This window comes from Tachypleus tridentatus, chromosome 7, assembly GCF_004210375.1.
Source record: "Tachypleus tridentatus isolate NWPU-2018 chromosome 7, ASM421037v1, whole genome shotgun sequence".
NCBI lineage: Eukaryota > Metazoa > Arthropoda > Merostomata > Xiphosura > Limulidae > Tachypleus > Tachypleus tridentatus.
Genome location: NC_134831.1, coordinates 173,766,623 through 173,794,510, shown reverse-complemented (window position 1 = coordinate 173,794,510; position 27,888 = coordinate 173,766,623). Strand labels below are relative to the sequence as shown.

Genomic DNA, 27,888 nt, shown 5'->3' with positions numbered 1-27,888 from the left:
TACCGTTATATGTTTTTATGGGGTTTTTCTGTGAGCAGTTAATTTTTTCTCCTTTCATACTTTGCAAATAAACACCCCTGCAAGGAAACTAGATCACAAAATATAAAATAGTGTCTTGAAACGTAAAGCAATTCAGAACCAAAGGGAGAAAGTTTAACAGTATAACATACTTTTCTTGTCTTTGTTGAAATATTTTACAAACTGTTTTATTTCGCTCTCACTAGATGTCAGGAGTTTGAGTCTAACTTGCCCCGAAGTTCCATAGTTGTTTGTTAGGTTTTTGTTCTTGTTATTTTGTTGTTGTTGTTTTGTTTTTAACTGCAAAACTACACAATGAACTATTTGTCTTCTGGCCACAGATGGAATCAAACCCTTGAATTTTACGATGTGAGTCGAGAACCTTATCGTTTTCACTGTGTGGGGAACAGCTCGAGAACCTGCACGAACAATTTTAAAACGTCCTTGTCTATGCGATGTGCGGAGGAGTGTCATGGGTGATTAAGACGATCCCAGAAGGTGAACCAGACATGATGTATGTTTACGAGTATGTTTTAAGAATCATTGTCCTAGAATATGGTATCTCGTTTAATGTTACTTGTTAGAAGAAATAAATAGAACAACTTGTAGTGAATACCAAAAGAAGGAATTTCTCAGATATGATATTCTGTTTCTTGTAAGCACGTGCACTGGGTGACAGCCAGTAAACGTACTCAAATGGTGTCGAGTATTTGAATAGCCATACGTTATTTTTCAGTCCCTGATAAGTATAATATATTTCTCTAACGCTCTGAGAGCTTGTCCTTACAAGTTTGGTGCAATGGGGTATTTTGTGGTGATCTAATTGCGTAAAGCTGTTCTGAACACGATACTTGACGTTCTGAGGACCCAGAAACCGAAGATATAAGGCGCTAAGTTATAAAGTGTATTAATTTAATCATACCTGGATTATCGGAAAGACCTCGTCCCCTTATGTTTTGTACCAGATGTATTTCTTGACCACTTGCAAAAAGCAGGGTCACTATCCCCCGTCTCTACTGAGAGCCTTGAGACATAGTTATTTCTGTTCTCTGTGGTCTGTACTAAGAATCAGTTAAATTACTCTCCGACATTTTTCACTAGTTACTTACAGTAAGTATTATCTAAGTATCCTTATCTTATAATTCTATTCCACTAATTTATTACCTTCAGTTCCACTGCATATATAACAACAATCGTTTAAAGTTTGTATATACAATATAAACAACACTTTATTGCTTTACGTTTTATTTTATAATTTTTAAGAACATTTTAATTATTTCTAATTTCTTTATTGTTTTCTTACTTGTATTATCATATCTCACTACCAGACGTGGACAATTAATTAAATACATATCAAGAGTGAAATGCTTCCAATTGTTAAAGGATCGGATGAAAACACAGTCTCTTAATTCATGTTCCAAAAATACTTTAGTTCATCACGTGATAAGGTTCCCAATTCTCGAAAGCAGTTTTAAGCCTACTTTTTTGGGTGGATGGGGGGAGTACGAGCTCCTACTTTATTAATGTAATTTAATTGATAGAGTATTAAATTTTCGCTTTGCAACTATTGAAGCATTTGATACCAAACAAATTATCTGAAGTTATTGTCCTTTATGTTGTATTAATTTTAAATACATTATTTTCTTGACCCTGATTTTAACCCGGATCTTCTCTACAACTGAGCGTTTGTTATTAAATCACTTTCCAACAACGATTTCAATCCTTCAATGAAATTAAAAGAGTGATTAGATAAGACACGTATAAAACCAACCTTATCTTTCTCTTACTATAGACAATGTGATTTTGTTGTTACTTCTCTAAAGTTTGAGTACTTAACAGAAATGGTGGACGTGATGGAAATTTCGCACAAAGTTACACGAAAGACATTAGCGTTATGCATCCTCAAAGTAGCAGTCTAAGGCTAGAGGGAAGGCAATTCTTGAGCTACTCTTTTTCCCAACAAATAGTTGTATTGACTGGCATATAACAACTCTCCCAAGGCTGCAAGGGCCAACAGACTCGGTGAGCCGCGGGGATTCTAACCCGCGACACTCCGATTGCGAGTCGAGTACATTAACCACCTGGCCATGCCGGGCCTTCAAAACTAGAGAGTTAGCAGATAGTATATTGTTTAATTAATTGCGCTTAGTTAACAGTTAGTTAAGACCTGCTAGTAAGGTACTTTGTGATAACCCAAAGTACCATATAATTCCTCTTCTTAGACACGAGGCCGACCCTCATGCGTCATCTTACGAGTTGAGAATAAATACTAGTTTGACTCAGGTTTCTCTTTTGGTAATTTCAATTTTTTCATTATTATTTTTCGGATCGGATTCGCTGTCGTTAGGCGAGTGGTCCACTGTCTGAGATACAGGGTTGAACTATTAGCACTGTCTCGTGTAGTACACTTCAAACTAACAACAGTATCTCGTTAGTTACCATTGTCTCTCATCTCTTTTTGCTTCCATGACTTAATAAATGTTGTTGAGGCAGAGGAATATATTCGAAAATGTGGGATGTAGGGTTATCTAAAAGACTGATATATTTCTTTAGTAATTACCTTTATTAGGTCAGTTAAAAATTGAAGCAACAGTTTGTAAGGAACAATTTTTAATTTTATACAAATTTTGCTACTATTCTTTAGTGAAACATCGTATTAATTAAACATAATTTATCATAATATAATACGACCTCACTTACGACTTGGAACACACGGTATGATTCTGTTTTTACTTCTCGAAAATGTTGAGGTGCCTTTTCGAGAAGATAGTTTAAATAAATAATATAACATGTTTACACTTGACATTTTAATCTTGGAAATAGTGCAGTAACCTTCTCGAATTACATCCGGCCAGCAAAGGTCAAAGGTCTCAGTGTGAAATACGAAGTAATTTTAGTGTTTCAAAAATGTACTCGCAGTTTCCTTTCATTAAAAATGTTCCTTCAGAATGTTGAGCTAAAGTGTTAGGACAAAGTCAATAATTATATTTCAGTCTTTTTTCAAAGAACAATGGAAGAACCTTCACATAAGGTTATGGGTTATTTTGTCTGTATGTGACATTAAATCACATAATTATTTGAGTAAAAAAGTTAAGTGTATCAATAGTGCACGTAAACTAAAATAAACTTCACACAACTACTTGTAATGAATATTAAATTTACGCACGTTATAATGTTCCTGACTGTATTTTGCACTGATATATAAAAGTATATTTTAAATGATGAACTGAAGGACATGAGTCTTTATCACAGATGTAACATCAACATTCTATTAATCTTTATAATTAGTACAAAAGAAAGTTAGTGGAAGTGTTTGAGTTGAGCAAACAGTTAATACTTTGTGTGGCCTACTTTTGTTTTAATTACTGCAAACAGTCTTTCAGGCATTGTTGTAACATGTGTAATCAAAGTGTTCTTTGTGATTTTACTTGAAGTGTCTGTAACCCATTGCTATAAAGTTTCTCTTGAAGTAACGTTTGATTTTTCTAACTATTTATCAACCAAATCCCAGACTTTCTCAGTTTGGTTGTGATCCGGACTCTATGAGGGTCATTGCATAATTTTAATGACTTCAACATCTTCTTTTTTATCTAAATAATTTCTGCATAGATTGGATGCGTATTTGGGTCATTATCTTCTTGGTATTATAATCCATTACAAATAATATTCAAATCAAGATGGATCAGTATCTGATTGTACTTCGTATTATAATCCATTACAAATAACATTCAAACTATGATGGATCAGTATATGATTGTACTTGGTATTATAATCCATTACAAATAACATTCAAACAATGATGGATCGGTATCTTATTGTACTTGTGGTAGTATATTATTCTATTTATTTTGTTATCTCAGCAGTAAAACACCATCAAACCACCACACTGTCTCACCACGCTTCACGGTAGGTGTTATGTATTAAGATAAGTTTATTTCACCTTTCTTACGTTAGACATACAACCAACGCTTTAAATGAAATATTTCAAATTTCGACTCACTTTTCCAGACCATAACACTCGAGTTTGCACTTTTCAGAAGTGAAGGTTTTTAACTGCTACACAACCAAATATTTCATTCTCGTTGAGTGTTCTTGATACTGTAGATCTGGACAGTTTTCTGTCTTTTACTACATGGTTGTTTATCTCATGCTTGAGATCAGTGACAGTCTCCGTTCTGTCCAGATAGTTCAATGAAGAAGATATTTAACATCAGTATCATTGAGTTTAGGTGTGCTGTCTCTTCCTTTTCTGTTTTCATATTTACCTGTGTTGGTCTCACGATCTATGTTGTACTTGCCAGTGTTTAGGGAATATTTCAAGTCTGCAGCAGTTGGTCAGAATGTCCAACCTGCATCATGTAAAGATTTTAAAAGGAATCTCTGCTCTAGTGACAATTATCTACATTTTGTGGTCCGTGGTGTGACTAGAAAACTTAATATATAGTGTTAAAGATTGTTGGTGGAGTGATATTAGATTGATTTATTCTAGTACCTACATTTACCATATGTTCCTTGCTAGCTTTTTTCTATGTAGTTAAGACACTGAATAAGGTACCATGAAAGTTATTCCAGACCTTAAATTCCATTAGTATGTTCTTTCAAGCTGAACTCTTATGACATATTCTTGGTACAAGTGTATAGGAATTCTAAAGAATAATAAGTTTTCTCACTTTGTCTCATTCAGTTGTTAACAAGGATCAGTGAAACATTACTAGAATGTTGAAATTTACATTCTGTAATGGAATAGAAGAATTACCCACATTAAAATGACAATATATTATGTTGTTCTAACAGTTTTACGCAGTACTGTTGTTATACAGAACAACAGCAAAACTGTACTGAGTAAGATTTCTCTCTTTATACGTTTTTACCTTTTATGTCCATATTTTTGAAATATATCTTACAGTCAGTCAAAGGAGAAAGTCTCGCTTCTTTCGTGAATTCCTTCTCAGGTTTTTATCAGATTGATTAAAAACCTACAAATTGATGTTTATATCGATATGAAATTTTAAGAATTAAAAAATAAATAACACTCTTTAACATCTTGAAAATAAGGCGTTTTGATATATAATTTTATACCCACGAGATACAGTGTGTGATAAATAGACATTTTACTATTGTACAAATGCAGAAGATAATTGCAGTTTTTCGTGCAGTTTTCTATTTTGTTTTAAAATCAATGTTTTAATAAAATTTCCAGTAATCTAAAACACATCAAGAAATCTTGAATGTCGGTGTTGCAAGTTTTCAATAAATATTGGTTTTGCTGTATCTTGTATGTGTTATATAATATAACACACCTGTTTATATTGTAGTTTACTCACTTTAGAAAAAAAAAAAGACACATTAAATATAGCTTCTTGATGTAGATAATTTCATCGATGGCTACTTCACGACATCAAGAGAAAAACTGAACCAGAAAGTGGCGTTAATCACAGGTGGGTGAAATGTAATTAGTTTTGATTATTTGTTTTAACAATATAAACCTTTGATATGATAAATTTAAAATAAAATAATCAACATCTTATTTTTATTTTTCCATTCATTATAACTTTGAAATAATTGCTTCTTTTGTAAATTTACATACGTTAATGGATATCTAATAATTTAGGTCCACCTTTTGGGAAAGGTAGAGCCACTGCCGTGGTGTTTTCACTCCCGGGAGCGCGGCTAGCTTTGACTGGAAGAAACTATAAAAATTTGACAAAATCTTGTTTAGAATGTGAAGCACTTTCACCTTATATTCTAAAGATTTGAGAAAACATTATATAACATAGAAGTATTTAATACATAATCTGAAGGTTTGAGCAAACATTATATAACACAAAAATATCTAACACATAAAAAATGTTTAAATAATAGTTGCTGATAATGTACTAATTTATAAATTATGCCATATTGGTTTTTAACTGCAGGAAAATGTGTTGATGCAAGTTGTAACTGTTGTAAATAGAATGGAGATAGTATTGAGAAGGGCACTTGTGGGTGTGTTTTAGTTTGACTTTTAATTGACATTGTGAGAGAGAATAAATTGGCATATACCTAGTTCTGTTTCCAAGATTCGTCCATTCTTTGATATATACGTAACTGGTTTCAACTTGAAAAGTATGTTTACTAAACAAAACGAAAATATACATGTACATAAAGAAATAAAAGAGAGAAACAAGTGTTACTTAGAGTTTCAAAGTTTTGTTCGACAACCTGAAAATTGAGTGGGCATATGGTTAACGTTCAAATATTTTTTATAGTCTTAACTAATAAATTCATTTTATTTCATGCAAATGTTTATTTCTTTCTTTGATACTTAATAAAAACACAAATAATTTTCGCTAAATCTCTATATTTGTAAATTCACGTCATATAACATAAAATCATTAACCTCTTCTAATGAAAATATTAAACTTACACTTTTTATTTTTTATTTTTTACGTTTAATCTGTGTACAACATGGTTCCATTTACGTTATACTTTCTATTTCCTTATAAAAATGGACTTTGTATCCTTAGAAACTAAGTAAAATTTAATGAATAAAAGTTTAAAGCAGTAATATTGTAACAAATATATTTATTTACTATTTTACATAAACCTACACATACATTTAATGAGATATTCTTAACAGCGTTCACTATCAATAATTTGGTAAATCTTGTGTGACTGAATACTTCAATTTGACTGTCACACTTAAAGCACATCCAAGGCCACAAAGATTCACTCTCTGGACAAACTATCTCAGACTGCTCCTGGTCCCTTATATAAAATACACATTAATCTCTTAACTCATCTATAAAGCACAACCAATAGGATATCCAAATGTATTTTCACTTTAATCTGAAGTATTAGTTGCAATTTTTATTCACCATGGTACTAACAGTTTTTTAATATGAAGTGTCGTTTGAAACATATGTGAATTTGAATACAATCGAATAATTTCATTGATGTCATCTGCTCCCCAGTGACACAATGACGTGCTGGAGCTCACACCACTAAAACCCGTGTTTCGATGTCCATGGTGGGTAGAGCACAAATAGCTAATTAATTCCAAACAACCAGCCATTCAAACTGATGTCACTAACAGTTACGTATTGTAACTCAAATAGTTATATGATAAATAAGTCTATATCTCTACAATACTTTATTATAGTCATCCTACAATGGTTACTATATACCAAATAATCCTTTGAATAAAAATTGACTATTAAATATCTTTATTTGCTGAATGTAACTTTTACGTCTTTTATATAATACTGCAGTGATATGAAGTTCATTGACTTCCCTCAGTGTAACAGTGTCAGAACCTCAGAATAACCGAAGTATCGTCAGGAAATGTTTTATGGAGCCAAATTTAAATTATTAGATAACAAGTGACATCACACCATAGAAAGATTGTAGACACAAAGTACAAAAGACAAAATAATTTAAAGGGTGCAATTAACCATCAAATACGTTCGTCCCTTATGTTACAGATAACATTTTCAGTTTTACATTTTGGGAAAAGGAGATCTGTAATATGATAATTAAGTTTTTAATAATTAAAATTGATAAATTCTTAATAATAACCATAACTCACTTACACATTTAGTTTAGGTAAATAAATTGTAAACTGAAAATGACTTACAAACCATAATGTAACAGACAGGCCGACCGGGAAGGCTTAGTCATTGGAGTTTCAACTAATTCCACGAGACACACTTTAATCTAATTGAGGAATGCAGTGGCGAGTAGAGCACACAAGCATTAACTCAAGGAATTTACTGTTACAGTAAAAAACCTGACTACATGACTAATTTTGACATAAAGCACTTTTTCACATTCTGTCAAAATATTATATGTTACAATCAATATCTGAATACCTTGATTAAACTCACTAACTCTAAATTCATTTAGTATAAATAGCAAAACGTTCATCAAGAATACTTTCCATAACATCCCTTATTCATTACACTGTATAACTCAACTATGTTATCTGATATTAACAACCATGGCAATATGTTACTTACAAAGAGATTCAGAGATTCATCTAGTGATGGTTGTGACTCATTTAAGCTCAGGAAGAACGATCTTCGAGCTCATCAAGAACTGGCTTTGAGGTCGTGACAACTGATTTTCGATCTTCAAACAGTAATTTTCATACAAACACTTTCTGGTATTATTATAATGTTCCAAATAGTAAACACATTTACCTGCAAGTAGTTCTGACACTTAATTGGTCATTCTTTTCTTCATTGTTTTTAAACACTAAAGTACAAAACTACTGCCTCATTGGTTGCAGATAAACTCGAAAAACTGTCAGTCTTCTCACTTGTATTTATACTCACACTTTTGAAATAGAAACTACATCAATGCCCCAACTTTTTTATCTTCGCAGTTTTGTACATGATAATGTAAACATTCGCCGAAGCTTCTCTGATGCTGTGATGACGTCAGTCTGTCGTTAACGATCTGAATTCGGTCTCTGAAGAAGTTTTAGTAACTCTTATTATGACCTTGAGAGAGTTTCTTGTTGTTAGTATAAATAGGAACGTTTCGCAACATGTCTCTTTTCTTAAGAAATCTCCGTTATACAATCATTATTTATTTTTTTGTGAATGTAAGTCACACGTGTCCTTAATACTAATAATTGATCAATACTTGACACATTTGAAATGTCGCAAAATGCTTCAATAAACATTATATAGGCTGTTTCATAAATCAGGTAAATTATACAATGATCTTTAATAAACACAAGACATAACGAACACTTCCATTACTGTTTAAAGTCTAAATAAAGATTTAAATTATTAATTAACCATACAACGTACTTCGGTATTCGGTCGTAATTATATTTATTATATCTATGGTGTCAAAGTAGTATTTCCACTTTAAAAACAAATCTTATCTAACGCTATTAATATAGTCACTAAGTAAATGGGTAAATCAGTACATGTATGTATATATTGGTAAGGAACGTTCATCCGAAGCTGAAAGTGACGACTGCATATAAAGTTCTGAAACGAAAAGTACACTCGATAGACAATAGTATTATTTGTTTTTGTTGGTCTATTAATATATATATATATATATATATGAGCTATCTGACTAACAAGTTATTCTGCAGAAATAATACATATATATTATGTTTCTAAATGTTCTAGTTATTAAAACGATTTTACTTCAATCTTAGTATGTTAAATTCCAATACTTCATTTTTTGTGAACACGACGGCCATCTGCGCTAGTTGTCTCTAATTTACAGTGTGAGACTTGAGGGAAAGCAGCAAGTCATCACCACCAACCGCCAACTTCTGGTCTACTCTTTTTACCAAAAATAGTGTGACTGACCATCACATCATAACGCCAACACGGCGATCATGTTTCGTATGGCGGAGGCTCAAACCCGCGACTCTCCGATTACGACTCGAAAGTAATCAGTACCTGGCCATGCCTAACCGCTGGTTTGCTCTCAAGATCTGTCACTGAAGCATTCTTATTAATGAGTATATGATTCATTTATTGAAATAGTTACATGAACATCACTTATAAATATATAACAACGTTTGTTTTTAAATAGAATTATTTAAAGGTTCGTTATCAATAATTTTTAAAGGATATTTAACGCAATTTAATATTTTTAATTAAATTATATATTCTATCATATTAATAATAGCTTATCAAATTTTTTCAAACTCTGTCTTTCCGTTTTAAAATAACATAATCAATTTATTTATCACTAGTATTACATACGATAAAGTTTCACCCTAATTAAACAAACGTAAAAAACGTACACAGATTGATAAAGGTTTAATTGATGTTAGGCCTGTAACAATTTGACTTATAAATTTCGGTGTGAGCGATTATAATTATTTTGTATTATTCTTGAAATACCGTATTTAAACAAGTACTATTCCAATAAATATATTAACTTAAGAGCATAATCTAGTATTTTTAAAGTAATAATATATAAAGATTGATTATTAAAATTAATAACGTGTATCTGATGTATTTTTATAAGATCACAGCCTGCTTCTTGTACAAGATGATTATTTATTAAAATAAAGTTACGTTTTATAACCTAACTTTGCTGGTAGATGTATTTCACAAGAAAGCCTACCATATACAACAACCACTGACTGTGTAGAAGTGTTTGAAATGTTTCAGTTAATTTTTGCAGGTTGATCTATCTGTGTACTGTTATTCTACACCTGGAAACAAATCACGTGATTAGTGAAAGCTAACTTTTCTGGTAGACCAGAAAACTGCCAAATAAACCACTGACTGTGTAGAAGTGTTGAACTTTTTTCATTTAAATCTTGCATGTCGGTCTCCAAGAGCAGAATCAAGCCTATGTTCACTTTACGTGAAGATACATAATCTCCTGGTGGTGTAACGTACAAACTTTAAATAATTAAAGGAAGTGTCCTGTTACGTAAGACCTTAAAAATGATTTATTAATAAATACTAATGGATCCATCTGCTAGTTTTTCGTGTTGTTTTGATCACCAGCTAACCACACATTGTTGTTACATTCGAGGATGCAAGGTGAATCTGGTAAAAACGTTGTAATTATAACTATTGTACACTTTATCATTTTTATGTCACAAGTCATTTTTATCAGTCATGTGGTTTGTGAATGTGATAGATAGAACGGAAGGTTACCAAAAAAGATAAATATTGTAGGATGAACCTAACCAACCAATCAGAAGCAAGAAGCTTGCCTGATTAACTTCTCAGCATCCAGCAGTTTGTCTTATTGCAACGGGAAGGTGATCTGCAAACAGTTGGAAGTTAACTAATTCCTGGTAAGTCTACTATTCTGCATGAAGTAATGTGATATATAAATGTATTTGAAAGAAAACTTCGGTGAAATGAACAAAGTAAAAATATTCTATTTATGTAAGAATATATAATTTGTTTATTGTGTTTTTTTATCTTGCTATAGGCATTAGACTTGTGTTATTGTTTGAAGGTTATTTATATTTAACACAATATAATTAAAGCTGTGTGGTGTTTTTGTTGTTGTTTTATTCTCTAAACTCAATAGCATTTTTAAAACGGAGCCATACGTTGTTAGGACCTGAGAATAAATTGTATGTTGCTGTTTGTTTCTAGATTACTTATATAAACATATAGGATGACAACATCTATATCTACAGATAAAAAACTTGACCAGAAGGTGGCGATAATCACAGGTAAATAATAAAATTATATAATAAACACATGTTGTATGTCCTTTTACCGTTACCATTCTAACAGTACATCTGATACCTATTTCTGTATCAATTATCAATCGATCAGTAGTATTATATAATAAACGTATTAAATATGTTTTTATTTCACATTGTTGTATTTGTGAAATACTGTTGAAAAATATTTCCCTTCATGTATAACAAACAATCTCGTTTGGATGACAGGAAACAATATCTAAACGTTACACATTTGTACATAAACGTTTGTTACTGGAAATAATAAATTTAAAACGTCGTTATGATAAAATGGTAACTGGTATATTCTTATGGTTTATGAACAAACGTCACATTTGGAAAATTTTTATTTGAATAAACGTGTTCCTGGTAAACGACTCGGGCATCTCTATACCAATGTGTGTTTACTATTTATAGTGCCTTATCAGTTTATTTTATTAATTTCTATTAGATAAGAAACGAATGTTTCACTACATTTTAATGACTACATATCAGCTAATGTTGTAGCTGATTTTAGGAATAAACAAATTTATTGTTTATCATTTAAGTTATGCAAAAGCCACTGTGTGTGTGTGTGTGTAATGTCACCTCTCGTATATGACTTATTGAAACAAAAGGATTCATGAAAACTAAAACGCATTTATTCAAATAAAATAGTTCGATAATGGTTTGCTTTTTATGATTTTAGTGACGTAGGTGCAAGAGGTCTATGAGGGGGTGATGGTGTCGTGAAACCTTTTAAGTATAATGAGTGTCAAGCTTAAAGTGATGATGTAGCCTGGATCACCTAGCCTAGAAATTTTAAATTATGAAATATTTTTTCCATTTTTGCTGTTTATAGATTTCGCTTTATTGTTAATGAATATGTAACGAATTTGTTTCATAAATGTTCTTAATTCTGTTTGGCTCACAAATAAATTTACCAACGTTTGACTGCATCGATTACACTTTACTAGCTCTTTATTGGTCAAGGTTTATTTCACAAAATGTATTTATTTCATTAAGTTATGAAATGCAAGGTTAAGGTAATTTGTGGGGTTGAGGTGGTTTTGCCTACCTCGTCGTTTGTCATGGGCTGTACTCTAATAATAAAATTAACGTTTAATACAAAAAATGAAAATAAACAACATTCGTATTAATATTGATGAACTAAGTGTTCATTCTTTACATGTTTGTCTAAAAGCTATAGACTCTTTCTTCTTCTGCAAATTAAGATACTTAAGTGTATATCTAAACATTTAGGTGCTAGTTCAGGGATAGGTAGAGCCACTGCCGTGTTTTTCTCACGCCTAGGAGCGAAGCTAGCTTTGACTGGAAGGAACCAAGAAAATTTGGCAAAATCTGCTGAAGAATGTGAAGCAGTTTCACCTTATAATCTAAAGGTTTGACGAAACATGATATAACATAGAAGTATTTAGTACAAAAACTCAATTTAGAAACAACACTATGTAACATAGAAGTATTTAATGCAAAAGAAATGCTTAGATAAAAATCAGAAAAATATATGTTCACTCTTCAGATATACATTTATATTCATTTTATACAAATTTTAATATTCGACAATATTAAACTTGCTGAAGCCACACAGGCGAAACATTGGTTAATTTTTAAAAATCTATGGAGTTATTAGGAGAGTAAATGTCGTTTTTTCTTCTACTAATGAGAAATTCTGACACATTTTGACCTTTAGTTGAGAAGAAAAGAAATAAATAAGAAATATGTAGTTGTTACAACTCTGGTATTATTCTGGGTCTGTGAAAAACACATGGAAGTATTCTCACATCATGGTTCTATAATGTATTCTTTCAAATATACTTAACTTGTTTCAACCCAGAATATATGTTTACCAACACACAAACAAATACTTGTAAACAGAGAAATCAAATAACTAAAAGTTCCAAATATTTGTATCACAAACGTCTAATTCTAGTGAAACGTGGTTGGTAAATACGGTTCATGGTGATTAAAACGTAATAGATTATAATTAGTATGTAATACATAATAATTAAAATACTCAATTATAACTATAATGTGACAGATTACAATTAAAAGTTAATAAATGATAAGTAATATATAATAAATCATATGTTAATCGTGATACATTAAAATTAAATCAATTAATTATAATTAGAACGTAATCAAATATAATTGGAATGTGATAAGTTATAATGAAATCATAATTATACTAACAACAAAATATATTCTACTAAGCTTGATAACACAAGGAACATATTTCTGCAGAGGAGTTTATCAGATGTTTATTTTATGTGAACAGTTTCCAAATTCTGTTGGTGTTGGTAAGCTTACATATAATGCAAAAAAATGAAAATCAGAGAGTTGTAGATTTGAACATGCGTGAAAGAAGTTTCATTACTATTACCATATATGGTGTGTCATGGCCGATGCAGGTAGCAGATACAATCCATCCACCTCATGTTTTTTGTTGTTGTTGTTGTTAAACACAAGATTATACAATGGTATCGAAACTCGATTATTAACGTTATAAACTCTCGGACATTACCGCTCAGGTAACTGGGGTAGCTATGTCACGTTAGTGAAGTTTTTACATTTAAAACATTTGTTTTAACTTCAACAAAACGTGATTGAACGTGACGCCATCAATGTTTTTTTAACGTCACAATGGTTTCAGGAGTGAAAATATTTTGATTTATTTAGTATTTTATCAACAAATAATCTTAAAAGTCACCATATTTTTTTATTCCTTAAACATTCATTTATTATCAGAGTTTTATTGTATTTTATTAACCCCCCAGTAATATAGCCGTATGTCTACAGATATTTTTAACACCAGTAGTTTTTGCCTATCTTCAAAACAAATCTGTTTCATTTTAAAAATTTTAACTTTTCTCTCATGTTATAACTTGCTACATTTTAATAAAACACACGCTGTAGAAATATATAACATCATACAATAGTTTAATTCAACAGTTTACTGTGATAAACAAAGTTTTATTCGTGTTTTCTTACTTGAAATATTCACTTTCTTTTGTATTTCAGCCTTTGTGTATCGTCGGTGATTTAACCATAGAATCAGATATTGAACGTATTATGAAGGCAACAATTGATACCTTCGGAAGACTGGATATTTTGGTGAGTTTAGTTGTTACAGAAAATATAGATTTAACACATTACTTATATACCATAAATATTCTTTTTTCGTTCTGAGTCTAATTCTTAAATATTTGAAGGCTAGTGTTCCATTATTATTTGTTGTCAAAGTTTAAACCTAGAAGGCCAACCTTTTAAGAGAAGTATAAAAGGCTTAACACTCCAAGTTTAAGAAAGTAAACTGGTAAAAGTTTTAACTGAAGTATTTTACTTAGCCTATGATTACATTTTTTATGAATTATATTTATGTCCGAGTAAATCATCCTGTAGCCAGTGTTGTACTAAAGCCTTCTCTGGAATTAACGATATAGTTAATTACAAAAAAAAAGGTTCTCTTGCTAAAAGTAAGATGTAGAAAGAAAAGAGAAATTTCTTCAAATAAAGAGATTATCATAGCACGTGTTGTCTAGTAACAAACTCAATCAGAATTTTCCATCCTAACCCTAACAGCTGGCAAAGCACTAGAAAATAAAATGTCTAAAATTCCGTGATACACTTAGCATTTTACACGCTCTTTATTTTTGAATCGAAAAGATTCAAATTAATATGAATATAAGATGAAAGTAGGAACATTAAAGACGTCTTGTTTTTTCTTCAGGTTAACAATGCTGGAATAGTAGTACAGGACTCAGCTGAGGATGGTTCTTTGGCTACACTAGATTTGGTTTGGAAAACCAATGTTCGGTAAAAAAGCTAACATCTAGTAGTTATATAAAGAAATAAAGAAAATATACAACACACACATATATATATATATTAAGACAAACACATGTATATATGTAGACAATCAAGAGGACTGTGTGTTTATACAATTTGTACTCAGTACTGTATACACGTAGTAGTATTTGTTTCTATTTAAGTACAAAAGGCTATCTGTTTTTTGGCTATCACGGGTATCGAAACCCGTTTTCTAGGGTTGTAAGTCCGTAAAAATACCGCTATGTCACTGGAAGGTATATAATAGTTTGATAGGAAGAATAAGACGAATAATTTACGCACATAGTAGATTTATACAAAAACTAGCTGTGTTACTTGAAGCTGCCAATCTTTTCGAGAAAAACAACACCTCCTCTTCCTGTTTCCCCGTTCCATATTACGATAAATATTTTGTGAACTAATTAAAACAAAACTTTCGGTTTCATTTTTGAATATAAACAATGAACCTGTTTTAAATCGGGGCTTTCTTATGAACAATGTTTTTGGTTTTTTTAACTGGCTAGGATAAATAGGCCCTTATGGGAAATCTTTAGATTATGTTGCACGCATGTGAGTACCCGTTCTGGAGAACAGGTAAGCCTACATTTGTTTCTCCTATTCCCCGTCATTCTTCCACGAATACTAAAATTTTACACGTATATATTTATTGAACAGTATGTTCAATGTGCTTTAATGTAAATTTAATATGTTTATATGAATGTGTTACCGTACTCACTTTATGATATTCATGTATGAAACACACTACAAACAAAGTGTGATATTTCACTTTATAATATGTCATAAGAAAAATCAACTTCCAGTATCTAACCATCCAGAGGAAAAAAATTAGAAAAAATACATTGGTTCACTTAATTTTATCATAAAAAGTATGATAATGTAAACCTTTTTATTTTTACGTAATGTATTTTATGGTAGACAGCGCTATTTTATTTTATACATTAGGCCTATTCTTTTCTTTTTCCCTCACGACATTTTAATTCTGCATATATTTTTTCTCTGTATGAGTTAAATGTATAGATAATCATTAGTAAATAAATAGACCTGTAATTAAGTGTTAACTAAAACTTACAAAAAGTGACAACTCTGTATAGAAATTATTCATGCATGTTATGTTATTGGTAAACAAATTACCTGTTCGGGTAGCAGCCGATAGACGTGTATATCAACTTAAAATTGTTTTTTGCGCACTTTCGCGTGTGAGAAGTGTGACTTGCGTATAGAACGCATTGGAGAAACAAAAAACCAAGCAACAAACAAACACAGATATTTTGAATTTTAAATGCATACAATAAAAGAACTTTATACATACACTGCCGGCCAAAATTTTAAATCCAATGAACATAAAGAAAAAATATGCATTTTGCGTTGTTAGAATCAACCACTTATTTCAGTAGAGCGTCGAAAGATGAAAATAAGAAAAGGGAAAATAAAAATAAAATTTTTAGCATTTAATAGGGAAAATGTGAACACTATGAAATTAGCCTAAATACTAGTTGGTCAAAAGTTTAATACCATACTGAAACGAAGCGTTAATCGGTAAACACGTAACGCAATTTAGTCATTTGTGTTCAAGTGTCAGTGTTGTCAACATCTCCCACTGACATCTCCTACGTTACATTGGTTACAAACATGGGAAAGGCTAAAAAGTTGACAGAGTTTGAGTGTGGCAGAATTGTCGTGCTGCAAAAGCTAGTGAAATTGGGAGTAGTAAAACTGCTGTTGCAAAATTCTTAAAAGACCCTGAGGTATACAGAATGAGAATTTGAATTGGTCGGCCCAAGAAAATTTCGTTTGCGTTGAGCAGAAGAATTCGACGGGTTGTCCGGCAACACACCAGCCGATCGTCGAATCTGATTAAGGCCCTTACGGACGCAGAATGCAGCACAAAAACAATAAGACGGCAATAAGAGGCCACGCGTCATTCCACACCATGAAACAGCTCGGTTAAACTTTGCTGAGAAGCACAAAACATGGGACGTAGAAAAGTGGAAGAAAAGAGAAAAAATATATCCTGGACTGTCCAGCTGGCTTTCAACGTTACTGGCACGACAAGAATATTCTACCGGAGACATTTTCTACACAAACAGTGGAGTAGGTTCCATCATGATCTGAAGTGCTTTCTTCTTCCATGGAATAATAGAGCTTCAGGTTATACAGGAGCGTCAAACAACAGCTGGCTACATTTGCATGCTGGAGAGAGCATCCTATTGACTGAAGGCCCTCATTTGTGTGGAAATGACTGGATCTTTCAGCAATATAATGTTGCAATCCACAATGCTTGCAGGAAAGAGGACTATTTCAATGCGAATGACTCTTTTGGACCATCCGGTATGTTCCCCCAAACTGAACCCCATTGAAAATGTTTAGGGGTGGATGGCAAGGGAAGTCTATAGAAATGGACGTCTATTTCAAACAGTGCATGATCTTCGTAAAGCCATCTTCATCACTTGGAATAACATTCCAACCAGCCTTCTAAAAACGCTTATATCGACCCTGTCAAAGCGAATGTTTGAAGTTATTCGCAATGATGGCCGTGCAACTCACTATTAAGACCACTTGTTGGGGTTGTTACTCTGTTTAAGACTTCTTTTTGGTATGGTCTTAAACTTTTGACCAGCTAGTATTTAGGCTAATTTCATGGTGTTTACATTTTCCCTATTAAACGCGAAAAAGTTTTTATTTTTATTTTCCCTTTTGTTATTTTTATCATTCGAAGCTCAACTCAAATAAGTGGTTGAGTCTAACAACGCAAAATGCATATTTTTTCTTTATGTTCATTGGCCTTAAGATTTTGGCCAGCAGTGTATGTTGAATAAGTATTGTAAGACTCGCTTCTGGAAGTTTTAAGCTCTAATGTTTTGTGATTTAATTTCGTTACGATTCGTATATTGGAATATTGTTTTCGATATTAAAACAAAGAAACGTGTACGTTACGTTAGAATTCGCTATTAGATCTTTTTAAAGTGAAATGTAGAATTACTGTATATGAAATATCAAGTAGTTTCAAAGTACTTGAAAAATGAAACGTATTTCAAAATGAAATTCTAGTAACTTGTAATTTATATTCATATAGAGACAAATTTCATTCATGGGAAGCGATGGAAAACTCTACAGGATCATTGTGAAACAGTTCAGAAATAAATTTAAAATATATTTATATATACTCTTCAAAAAAAGAAACGCAAAAGGCAAAATATGAAACAAATTGTTAACAAGTTTATTCCGGGTAGTTCTGTATGACATGTGTGACACTTTGCACATTTACTGCTGAACATCCAAAGTCTGCAAAGACGAAGTCCACGCTCACTAGGTGAAGTTTAACGTCACTCAACGTCAATAACGAGTATGCCTCCCGTGAGCATCAATAACTGCTTGGCATCTCATGCCCATGGAAGCGATGAGATGACGAAACACATCCTGTGGAATGGCTGTCCACTCAGCCTGCAAAGCTGCTGCAAGCTGAGGTAGAGTCTGCGGTTGAGGTTGTCGCCGTCGCAGACGTTGGTCCAAATCGTTCCAAAGATGTTCGATGGGGTTTAAATCTGGTGATCTGAAGGGCCAGGGAAGAACGTTGATGTTGTGGTGTCTCAAGAAGACAGTGGTTAGTCGGGCTGTGTAAGAACGGGCGTTGTCATGTTGAAAAACGTCGTTGACGTTCACCATGATGGGTTGCACATGGGGCCTAAGAATCTCGTAGACGGTTGCGTACGGTCTGATCGGAAATTTTACGCAGTATGATTGAGGCAGTAGACGTCGCAATGGTGGTCCTATCCCGAAGGGACGTAACCGGATGTTGCGATCTTGTGCGGGCATGGTCACACGAGGTCTGCCAGATCGTGGACGGTCACGAGTTGATCCATGTTGTTGGTGACGATTCCATAGCCTTGTGATGGTGCTTGGGTGGACATTCACAGCTCTGGCAACATCTGATCGAGATTCGCCTGCTTCCATGTGACCAATGGCGTTGTTGCGTTGTGTTTCACTCAGTCTTGGCGTAACTGTAGTGCGTGTCGGTGGTTTAACACTGAGCTGGGAAACCGTGAACCTGTCACTTTTATAGGGAGTTTGCACATGTTACACTTGCAGAACATGCAGATCTCTCAAACAAATTTATTGGACACGCATGCGTTTTGGCGAAAAATCCGATGTTTTCCTTCGTTTTCAAAGTGCACAACTTTTATTGTCATTTTGGTCTGACAATCAGTGCCTTAACACGTGTAACATCACATACTCTGAGCTTGTAACGTTATTACATATATTTCTCTTTAAAATAACAAAAATATCCCTTTTGCGTTTCTTGTTTTGAAGAGTATATATTCTGTCGAGATATGAAACCGAAACCAGTTTAGTTTTGATAGTCTCGCCATCTATTGCTATGATCGTTAGTTTAAAAACATTCAAAATATTTTTCTTCTTTGACTTCCAAGTGCTGTGTACCATTTGACGATGCTAGCTGTTCCTCACCTGATTGAAAGTAAAGGTTCGATTGTCAACGTTTCAAGCGTTCTCGGCCAAAGGGGAGTGAGTAGTCTAATATGGAAGAGCCAGTGAAAATTGTAGAATTTGATTTGATTAGAATTTAATAATACAGTGAAAATTTTCTTAATTTTCAATAGTAATTTATCTCTTTTCACTTTCTAATATCACTTTAAGTTTTGTCCTATAATTTACTTTTAGTTTCCGATAATAAAAGTGATTATTTTGTTCTCTAGATCTAATTTATAATCAAATTTTTTATCGATTTTTTTCAAGCATGTCGGAGATCTCTCCTATACCATTTCGAAAGGCGCTTTAGATCAGTTTACCAGAAGTGTGGCATTAGGTAAGTTTTTAACAAGTACGTAAGTCTCGAAGACGAAATACAATTTTATATAAAAACATCTGGTACTGTTTAGTAATTATAAGTTATTTTTTGAAGTAAAGTTTTATATATTTGCACATCGTAAACAACAAATTCTCTTGTCTGAGTGATTAAGTTATGTACAGTCCCCTTTGTTTCACCATCAATTTTGACCAGTAGGTTTCAACCTAGAAATGGTTACTGATACAAGTATACAGAAATTAGACCTAAAGTGACACTTTTGAACCCCAGATTATTCAAATATAATTTCTTAAACGTTCGTAAGAGGGAGCTAACAACACAACTAGTTTTTATAGCATATTTAATTAATTAAAATCTTAAGCGTTAAATGAACGAATAGATTGTATGGAATAACACACACTTCAGTCTGTAGTTTTTATTGATTTCTATTAGTCCTTTATCTTTAATTTTATTATAGAATACGTAAATTTTAACTTCAATCTTTAAGGTTATTGTTAGTTTAATCTTCACAACTTACTGAAGAAATGTCAAACTCAACTAATGATTTCTTTCAGTATTAGTTTGAAGAATACATATAAATTATGTTTCACATGTTGAGCGATAGTAACCGTCCTCCAACGTTAATATACGAATGTAATTTTACTACATCGATTTAAAAGAGTAACAGATTATTCTAAATAGAATTTACTGGTGTATTGTCAATACACTGTATAATCACTATAAACGTTACCTACCTTATTTATTATTTACTAAAATAAGAGTGAATATTCTTTAAAATATTCTGGATTATTTATTACTTTTTCACCTATTTTTGTTCTAATTATAATTGCACCCTTTGAAAACTTTTCTCCATGATCGTTTCATATAAAAAATTTGAAAAGCTGGTACCAGTGTTTATGTTAAAAGCAGGGTAACGTAAACCAGAGAAATAGATATTCATCACCGGTTTGACTGTCTTTAAAAATTTATTGTTTTTCCAGATCTTGCTCCCAAACAAATAAGAGTGAACTCAGTAAAGTAAGTGTGTTTTTATGTGTTCAAAACCTGTGTTCAGGAAAGTGTTTCGGGTATATATCAATTTTTAATTTGATATATTTAAAACTGGATTTAATTCATTCTTTAACGCATTAGCACTGTGAATGTGAAGTATGGACTGAGAGGATACTTTTAGTTACTCATTCTGTCTCATATCATATACATATTGCAATACATGGTGTTTGTCACGTGTCGGTTTGAAATATATATATATATACATTGTTATATATATATATATTTAGCATTTTAGTTATTATATATCATATATATTTATATCCATTTAAAAACTTTACGTTTCTTAAATAATATAAATGTAGATTTATTGTATGTTATTGTTGAGTGGCTCTTAACATGAATGAAATTCTCAGGAACTACTTTTCATGGTGGATGGTATAAGTAGCTTAGAGCTTTGACTCTGAGTGAAACCAAGAATATAACACAATTAACCTTTCTAAAGTTCATGAAATAATTTAAATTGTTAGACTGACTTAAACTCTTCCTGTCACTGCAGACAGGTTTGGTTCGGTTTTTGAATTTCACGCAAGGCTATATGCGTAAGTCGTCCCAAATTTAGCAGAGTAGTACTAGGGGAAGGCAGCAAGTCATCATCACCCACCACCAACTATGGGGCCATTCTTTTACTAAGAAATAGAAGAATATAACGCACCCACGGCTAAAAGGGCAAGCACCTTTGATGTGACAGAGATTCGAACCCGTGAAATTTAGAGTCGAGTGCCTTAATCACCAAGCTATGCCAGACGCCTGGGACGAGTACTTCTTTTATACTGTATAATATTTCTTTGATTTGTTAAAAATTACACTTCACAAAGGGTGTTTTATTCCTTTTTCCACAACATGTGTTAAAGAAGGTGAGGAAGGTACTCTTTATGAATTCAGAGTAAAGATACCTCTCTTCATATATTTGTGGGAGTTAAGCCTTCCAAAGTCTCTTATATTTCTCATCACTGACCTCAAAGTTCATGGTTCACAGTCATAGATGATCCTACAATATTTATTCAAGAGATTGCAGTAGGTGCTGAAGATTTGTCTATCAGTTCAAAATTAATTAAGACTGAGGCGGTCATTTAGTTGTTTACCTATTTTTTATTATCTGAAGACAGTTGATCAAAGACAATTTTGAGTTTCTTTTCAGAGCTGTAAAATAACAATTATTTTGAGGAGTTTTCTATCTCCTGTGGATTTTAAAAAGTAGAAACTAACGTTTGGTTGGTGTCACCCAGCTGTTAAAGTTTGTAAGATATATTTTAAATATTTTACATGCTAATGCTCTCTGCTTATTTTTATTTTGCAGTCCTGGTTTTATTGAAACAAATATATTCTCAACTATTGGATTAGACATAAAGGAAGTACGTGAAAATTTTTTTTATATATAACTACAGTCCGATTTATTTAAAGTAAGATTCACAGAAAATACTGTACAAGAATGTTAATTAAAATGAAAGACATAGTGTGATGTTTAACATAAACTATTGGTATTTGTTAGAATATTAGAGTTATTTCAGTTTACTATTGTTTGTAATCCAAATGTTACTAGGAACCTCCTAACCAACGAAGTAATGGTGTTATTTCTGTTTACTATTGTTTGTAACCCAAATATTACTGCGACCTTCCTAACCAACAAAGTAATGATGCTATTTCTGTATACTATTGTTTGCAACCCAAATATTACTACGACCTTCCTAACCAACAAAGTAATGGTGTTATTTCTGTTTGCTATTGTTTGTAACCCAAATGTTACTAGGAACCTCCTGACCAACAAAGTAATGGATCCGTAAGCTATTCGGTTCATGAGTATGTTTTCTTACAATTATGTCACATCTGGCTATCTTCAGTCTTCGTGAAGAGGAATCGAACTAATAGTTTTTGGGTTTTGAATGCGAAGACTTACCACTGCCCCACCGTGGGAATGTTTTTTATATGAACAGTGTACAAGAATGTGCTTTTTAATGTTGATCGTGTGTGTATATCTGGGGTTATGATAAACACAGTACATTTCATAAAACTAAAGTATTTCTCCATTGTTATCATAAGGTGTTGGAAAATGTTGTTTTTATTTATTTACAGTAATTATTTGTTCAGTTTCAAGGTTATTTGTTTCTTTATCTAATTTCAGAGACCCGTTAGATAGCGTGTGTGTTTCTACCATACTGATAACAATCATACTGGTTTATAATTCATTAAAAATTTTAAAGCTGATTATAACATGGCATTTATTTGTTTGATGAGAAATTTTAATTAATTCGAAAAACCTACAACATTCATTGAAGTTCTGAAAATCAAACCAGAATAAAAACTGACCAGGGATATTTATTTTAAACCTTAAACCAGATACACACTTACCATAATTTTGAACTCTGTGCCAGAAGATTCTCTGATGCATTCGGTTTAGGTGTATAAGTTATAAATATATATGTAAGTAAAATTCATATATACACTTATCTTTCACTTTTTCAAATTTCATGTTAAATGCAACTAACTATTTTTAAATGTCCATATTACAGGTTAAGAAAGAAGCAGCCCAGTCATATCCACTTGGTCGCATAGGACAACCGCAAGAGGTCGCCAATGCAATCGCTTTTCTCGCTTCTTACGAAGCTTCGTTTATAACCGGAGAAACCCTGGTGGTAGACGGCGCTAAAACTGTCTCTTACTAACAAGTTTGTTTTCTGTTTTTCTACTGCAACAATAAAACCTAAGTTGCTAATTTATTCCGTATGTTCTTTATTTGTGTGATGGTAGTTAAGGTGGTGATTTAACTGATCTAAGAGTATTGGTTGACTGTTCTGATTTTTCTAGCATTTGTTTTTATTTTTGAAGTAATACACTTTATTGGTTTAAATAAAACATTACAAAATCATTTTTTTCAGCCTCTAGTTATTAATTTTGAATAAAATGGTCATTAAAAACAAAAGAAACCAAATATAATATTGTTTATAGAATTTTTTATATTAAATGGTGCATCAGCTAGGTGACATCAACCAAAGTATTCTATTCTAGATTAATTTCAGCCACAAATGTTCGCTTACAAAAACAGTTTTTTTCTGACACAGAAATACTACATTCATTGCAGCGTGTCTAATGGGGAGTCAATAGTTTTATAGGTCATTTGAAAAACTTGAACGTGTTTGAAACAGTTATATTCTGAACAATTTCCACGCCAGTGAACAATCAAATGCTGGCCTGTATTCCCGGATAACAATCTAGTTCAACTGTGTGATTTAGCTTCGTTCAAAATATATAAAACGTTACCTTTCGATACAATTTTTGTGTGTTTACAGTTCTGGAGACAAGACACGATAATTGTATTTACAGCTCTATATTACAGACACGTGAATCGTATTTATAGTACTATAGAACGGTACTGTAATTGTACTTAGAACTCAATACTACATACACTTGAATCGTATTTATAGCGCTATAGTACAAACACTACAATCGTATTTACAGCGCTATAGTACAAACACTACAATCGTGTTTACAAATTCATATTACAGACTTCAATGGTAATTATGGATCTATAGAATAGACACTGCAATTTTATTTGGAACTTTGTATTGCAGAGAGTTGAATCGTACTTATAGTTCCAAAGAATAGACTCTACAATTGTATTTATAACTCTATGTTACAGACACTTCAATCGTATTTATAGCTGTATTGTAGAAACACTTAAATTGTATTCACAACTCCATATTACAGACACTACAATTGAATTTAGAATTGTCACGTGATGAGATCATCGACTGACCTACGGGTAGAACGAGTGGGTTGAATCTGTTTAGCTGTTGGGGCTTTGAGTAACACTATCCGCTGTCGGGTGCAAAATTTGTTTTTAAGTGAGGATGTTGTGACGAATGGAACTCATAGGAATTCAAGTCTTTACTGTTCAAACAAAAGAGACTCGAACCCAGGACGTCCAATAAAAACACTATTTATACTTTCAAACATTTTACACAACACACATATATACAGTCTAACATGCTAAGGTTTATTATAGATCGTTAGTTACTTCTATTACCACGGTGACTGGTGTTAAGGAATAATGGTATTAATAACACTAACCAAGAGCTTGGGTATGAAGACATCTTTTTCTTTTGTTGAGTAAAGTATTTCCTCTACCATCCGAGAACAATGGTCCGATTATAGCGTCGTCTTATTAATCGAGGTCATCATGTTTAACATACAAGTATCTATATTTCCTAACAGGCTCGCTGACGTCTGCTGATTTAGTTCAACATTCATGAGACATTTCCTCGATTTTAGTTTGTTGTTTCGGTAACCAGCTATAACTCTGAGAGCATCAATTTGTTGTATTTAAACACATAACTCAAATCGTTCGGTGTGTTCCTCTGAAGTATTGCCCTAAGTGATACTTTTGTATTTATTTGACCATTGGTATGGTCAGTTTGCTTAAAATATCGTTGTTCTCTCAATGATCATTGTTGTTTTGAAAAATGTTCGCTTGTACTGCACTTTCAGATTACTCGCAGAGCAACACGTTTCTCGATATGTTTCCCTCAAATGTTGTAACTTTCTAAACATTATTACTTTGAAAAACATATTTATTTGTACGGCATTTTTCTCTGTTTATTGCTGTAATTAATAATGTGGGGCATCCACATATTTAGCGTTGACTCTCAATGATATAATACAAAAACTACAATTGTATTTAAACACCATAATACACATACAACAATTGTAATTGGAACACTGTAATATAGATAATGCAATTGTAATTACCGTATTAACCACTAGTATCCACACTACTTTCTATCTAACTAACCTGTTAACCAGTATTGTCCATGGTTCATCTGATCTTGTCAGGTTTTATACAAAACACCAGCTACAATGAAATTTCTGGACCACATGTTGATGTAACATTTGACCTATTTTAATATTTGACCAATTATTAAAGTACGTTTTAGCATGGTGACTAATCAATAAATCTGTAGTTGGATAACGCTTATATTCAAGGTTCGATTCTCGCTATAGGCCTAGCGCAGATAATCCATTGTGTAACACACCAAACTTACTTTAAATGATCATCGATAGGACATACGATACATAAAGTTATCTCTTTTTACCATCAATTTATGATTGGACACTAACAACCAGACATACCTTCTTTCGTTTTACTAATTAAATTTGTGATTATAAGACTAATTACAGTGTGCTGCTCATGCTGTGCTGCCCTCTACGTTCAGAAATTTAAAATATTAAAATTCCATCGTTCTTGTATTTAGAATATAAGGCATTTGATTTTTTTCTGAATTTCTAACAAATATTTATTTCAATAGTTTTTATGACCATGTTAATGATTGTTAAGCGATAAGCCTGAAAAGTTATAATACTGATATTCAGGACTCGATTCCGCTGGTGAAAACAGTGCAGATAGCCACATCAGCAGATTCCCGCTTAAAAATAAACAAGCACTCTGTTGTTGTAGAGCAAGGAAAATAAACCAAACGAAGATTTGTGTCTCTGTCTCTGTTTTTTTGTAATATTTTCCCGTTATGTGTTTTTATGGGTTTTTCTGTAAGCAGTTAATTTATTTCTCATTTCGTGTTTTGTAAGTAAACACCTTTGCAATGAAACTAGATCATAAAATTTAAACCAGTGTTTTGAAACATAAAACAATTCAGAACCAAAGTAAGAACATTTAGTAATATTACATATTTTTCGTGACTTTCTTAAAATATTTATCAAACTCTTTCATTTGTTTGACACTAGATAGCTGGACATTAGAACTAACTTTTCCCTCGTAGCTCCAGACTTGGTTGTCAGGTTTTCTTTGTTGTTGTTTCTTTTTTGAAAATCTTTTAATCCCGTCCTCAATGGCTCTGCTGCATGTCTTCGGATTTACAATGTTAAAAACCTGGTTTTGATACATATAATGGGCATAGCACAGATAGCCCATTGGGTAGCTTTGTGCTTAATTCAAAACAACAACAACAACATTTTAACCGCAAAGCTACACAATGAACTATTTGTCTTTTGGCCACAGATGGAATCAAACCCTTCATTTTAACAATGTGAGTTTAAAAGCTTATTGCTTCCTCTGTGTGGGTAACAGCTATAGAACCTGCACTAACAATTTTGGCACGTGGCGTCCTTATCTATGCGATGTGGGGATTGTCATGGGGCTGTAACACGACCCCAGGAAGTCAACCACATATGTTCTTGGTCTACAACTAGGTTTTAAGGGTCGTTGAGCTCGAATATGGTATCACATTTTATGTTGTTTGTACCCTTCAGAATCCGAGGACGCCATGTTCGTACTTCATTGAAACGCCAGAGGGTCTAAACTTGGCACACGTGCTCAAGTACATCAGCAGGTGTCCTAATTGTTTTTCTTTATGGAAACAATACCGAAATGAGACCCTAAGTGTCACTTTTGAATCTTGTATTAATGAAATGTAATTCCCTGTGCAGTAATAAGAAGGAGCTAACAACACAAAACTAATTTCTGTTTTATTTATTTAAAAACTGAAATCTAGAATTAAGCGAACAGATGTTTTGAAAGAAAACATCAGTGAAAGAAAAGATCAGTGAGAATCTGATCACACAAGAGTTAGTGATCGTATATTAGTTGATCAGTAAGAATTTTGAGCTATTTTCAGAATCTTCCAGAACAGGAAAAGAACACTTGTTTTGATTAGTTACCTATTTCTTGTTGAACCAACAAAAAGGTAAAATCGATACTTCATAAAGTTTGGATTATTTTTATCCTAATTGAACAAAACTATGATTATCAACGAGATAGGATATTGGTTAATCTGTGTTGTTTGAATGAATATGAATACATGGGTGTGAGCGGATTATTGGTTACCGTGTTAGTTACTGTTGGATAAGTCTAACGTTGGAGACAGTGTGCTGCTTAACTTGTTCCACACTATGAGCTTTGGGCGCGTTATACAGTTGCAGACAATCGCTTTTTACAGGTCATAGGTTCGAAAAAAGCCTTTGTGGTGAC

General features: G+C 32.5%; 1 protein-coding gene and 1 long non-coding RNA gene across 2 annotated transcripts; both read left to right on the top strand.

The window, feature by feature from the left end:
* The first annotated feature begins 376 nt into the window (after positions 1 to 376).
* On the top strand, positions 377 to 6,277 carry LOC143257273 (uncharacterized). Its single transcript, XR_013031759.1, has 3 exons — positions 377 to 532; positions 5,388 to 5,456; positions 5,630 to 6,277. It is a non-coding gene; the product is annotated as an uncharacterized LOC143257273 (long non-coding RNA).
* Positions 6,278 to 10,518: 4,241 nt separating this feature from the next.
* On the top strand, positions 10,519 to 23,626 carry LOC143257268 (3-oxoacyl-[acyl-carrier-protein] reductase FabG-like). Its single transcript, XM_076515705.1, has 10 exons — positions 10,519 to 10,792; positions 11,103 to 11,182; positions 12,437 to 12,576; positions 14,213 to 14,305; positions 14,922 to 15,007; positions 19,468 to 19,561; positions 19,793 to 19,862; positions 20,843 to 20,879; positions 22,210 to 22,264; positions 23,420 to 23,626. The coding sequence occupies exons 2-10, from the start codon at positions 11,125 to 11,127 to the stop codon at positions 23,570 to 23,572; spliced, it is 786 nt and encodes a 261-aa protein (XP_076371820.1). The 5' UTR covers positions 10,519 to 10,792; positions 11,103 to 11,124; the 3' UTR covers positions 23,573 to 23,626.
* Positions 23,627 to 27,888: the final 4,262 nt, after the last annotated feature.

Bases quoted from the DNA above. Each gene is read 5' to 3' on its own strand.
- LOC143257268 (XM_076515705.1), top strand. From the start codon at position 11,125: ATGACAACATCTATATCTACAGATAAAAAACTTGACCAGAAGGTGGCG. The intron at 14,306-14,921 runs GTGAGTTTAGTT...TTTTTTCTTCAG, and splicing joins TCGGAAGACTGGATATTTTG to GTTAACAATGCTGGAATAGT. The intron at 15,008-19,467 runs GTAAAAAAGCTA...TTGACTTCCAAG, and splicing joins GTTTGGAAAACCAATGTTCG to TGCTGTGTACCATTTGACGA.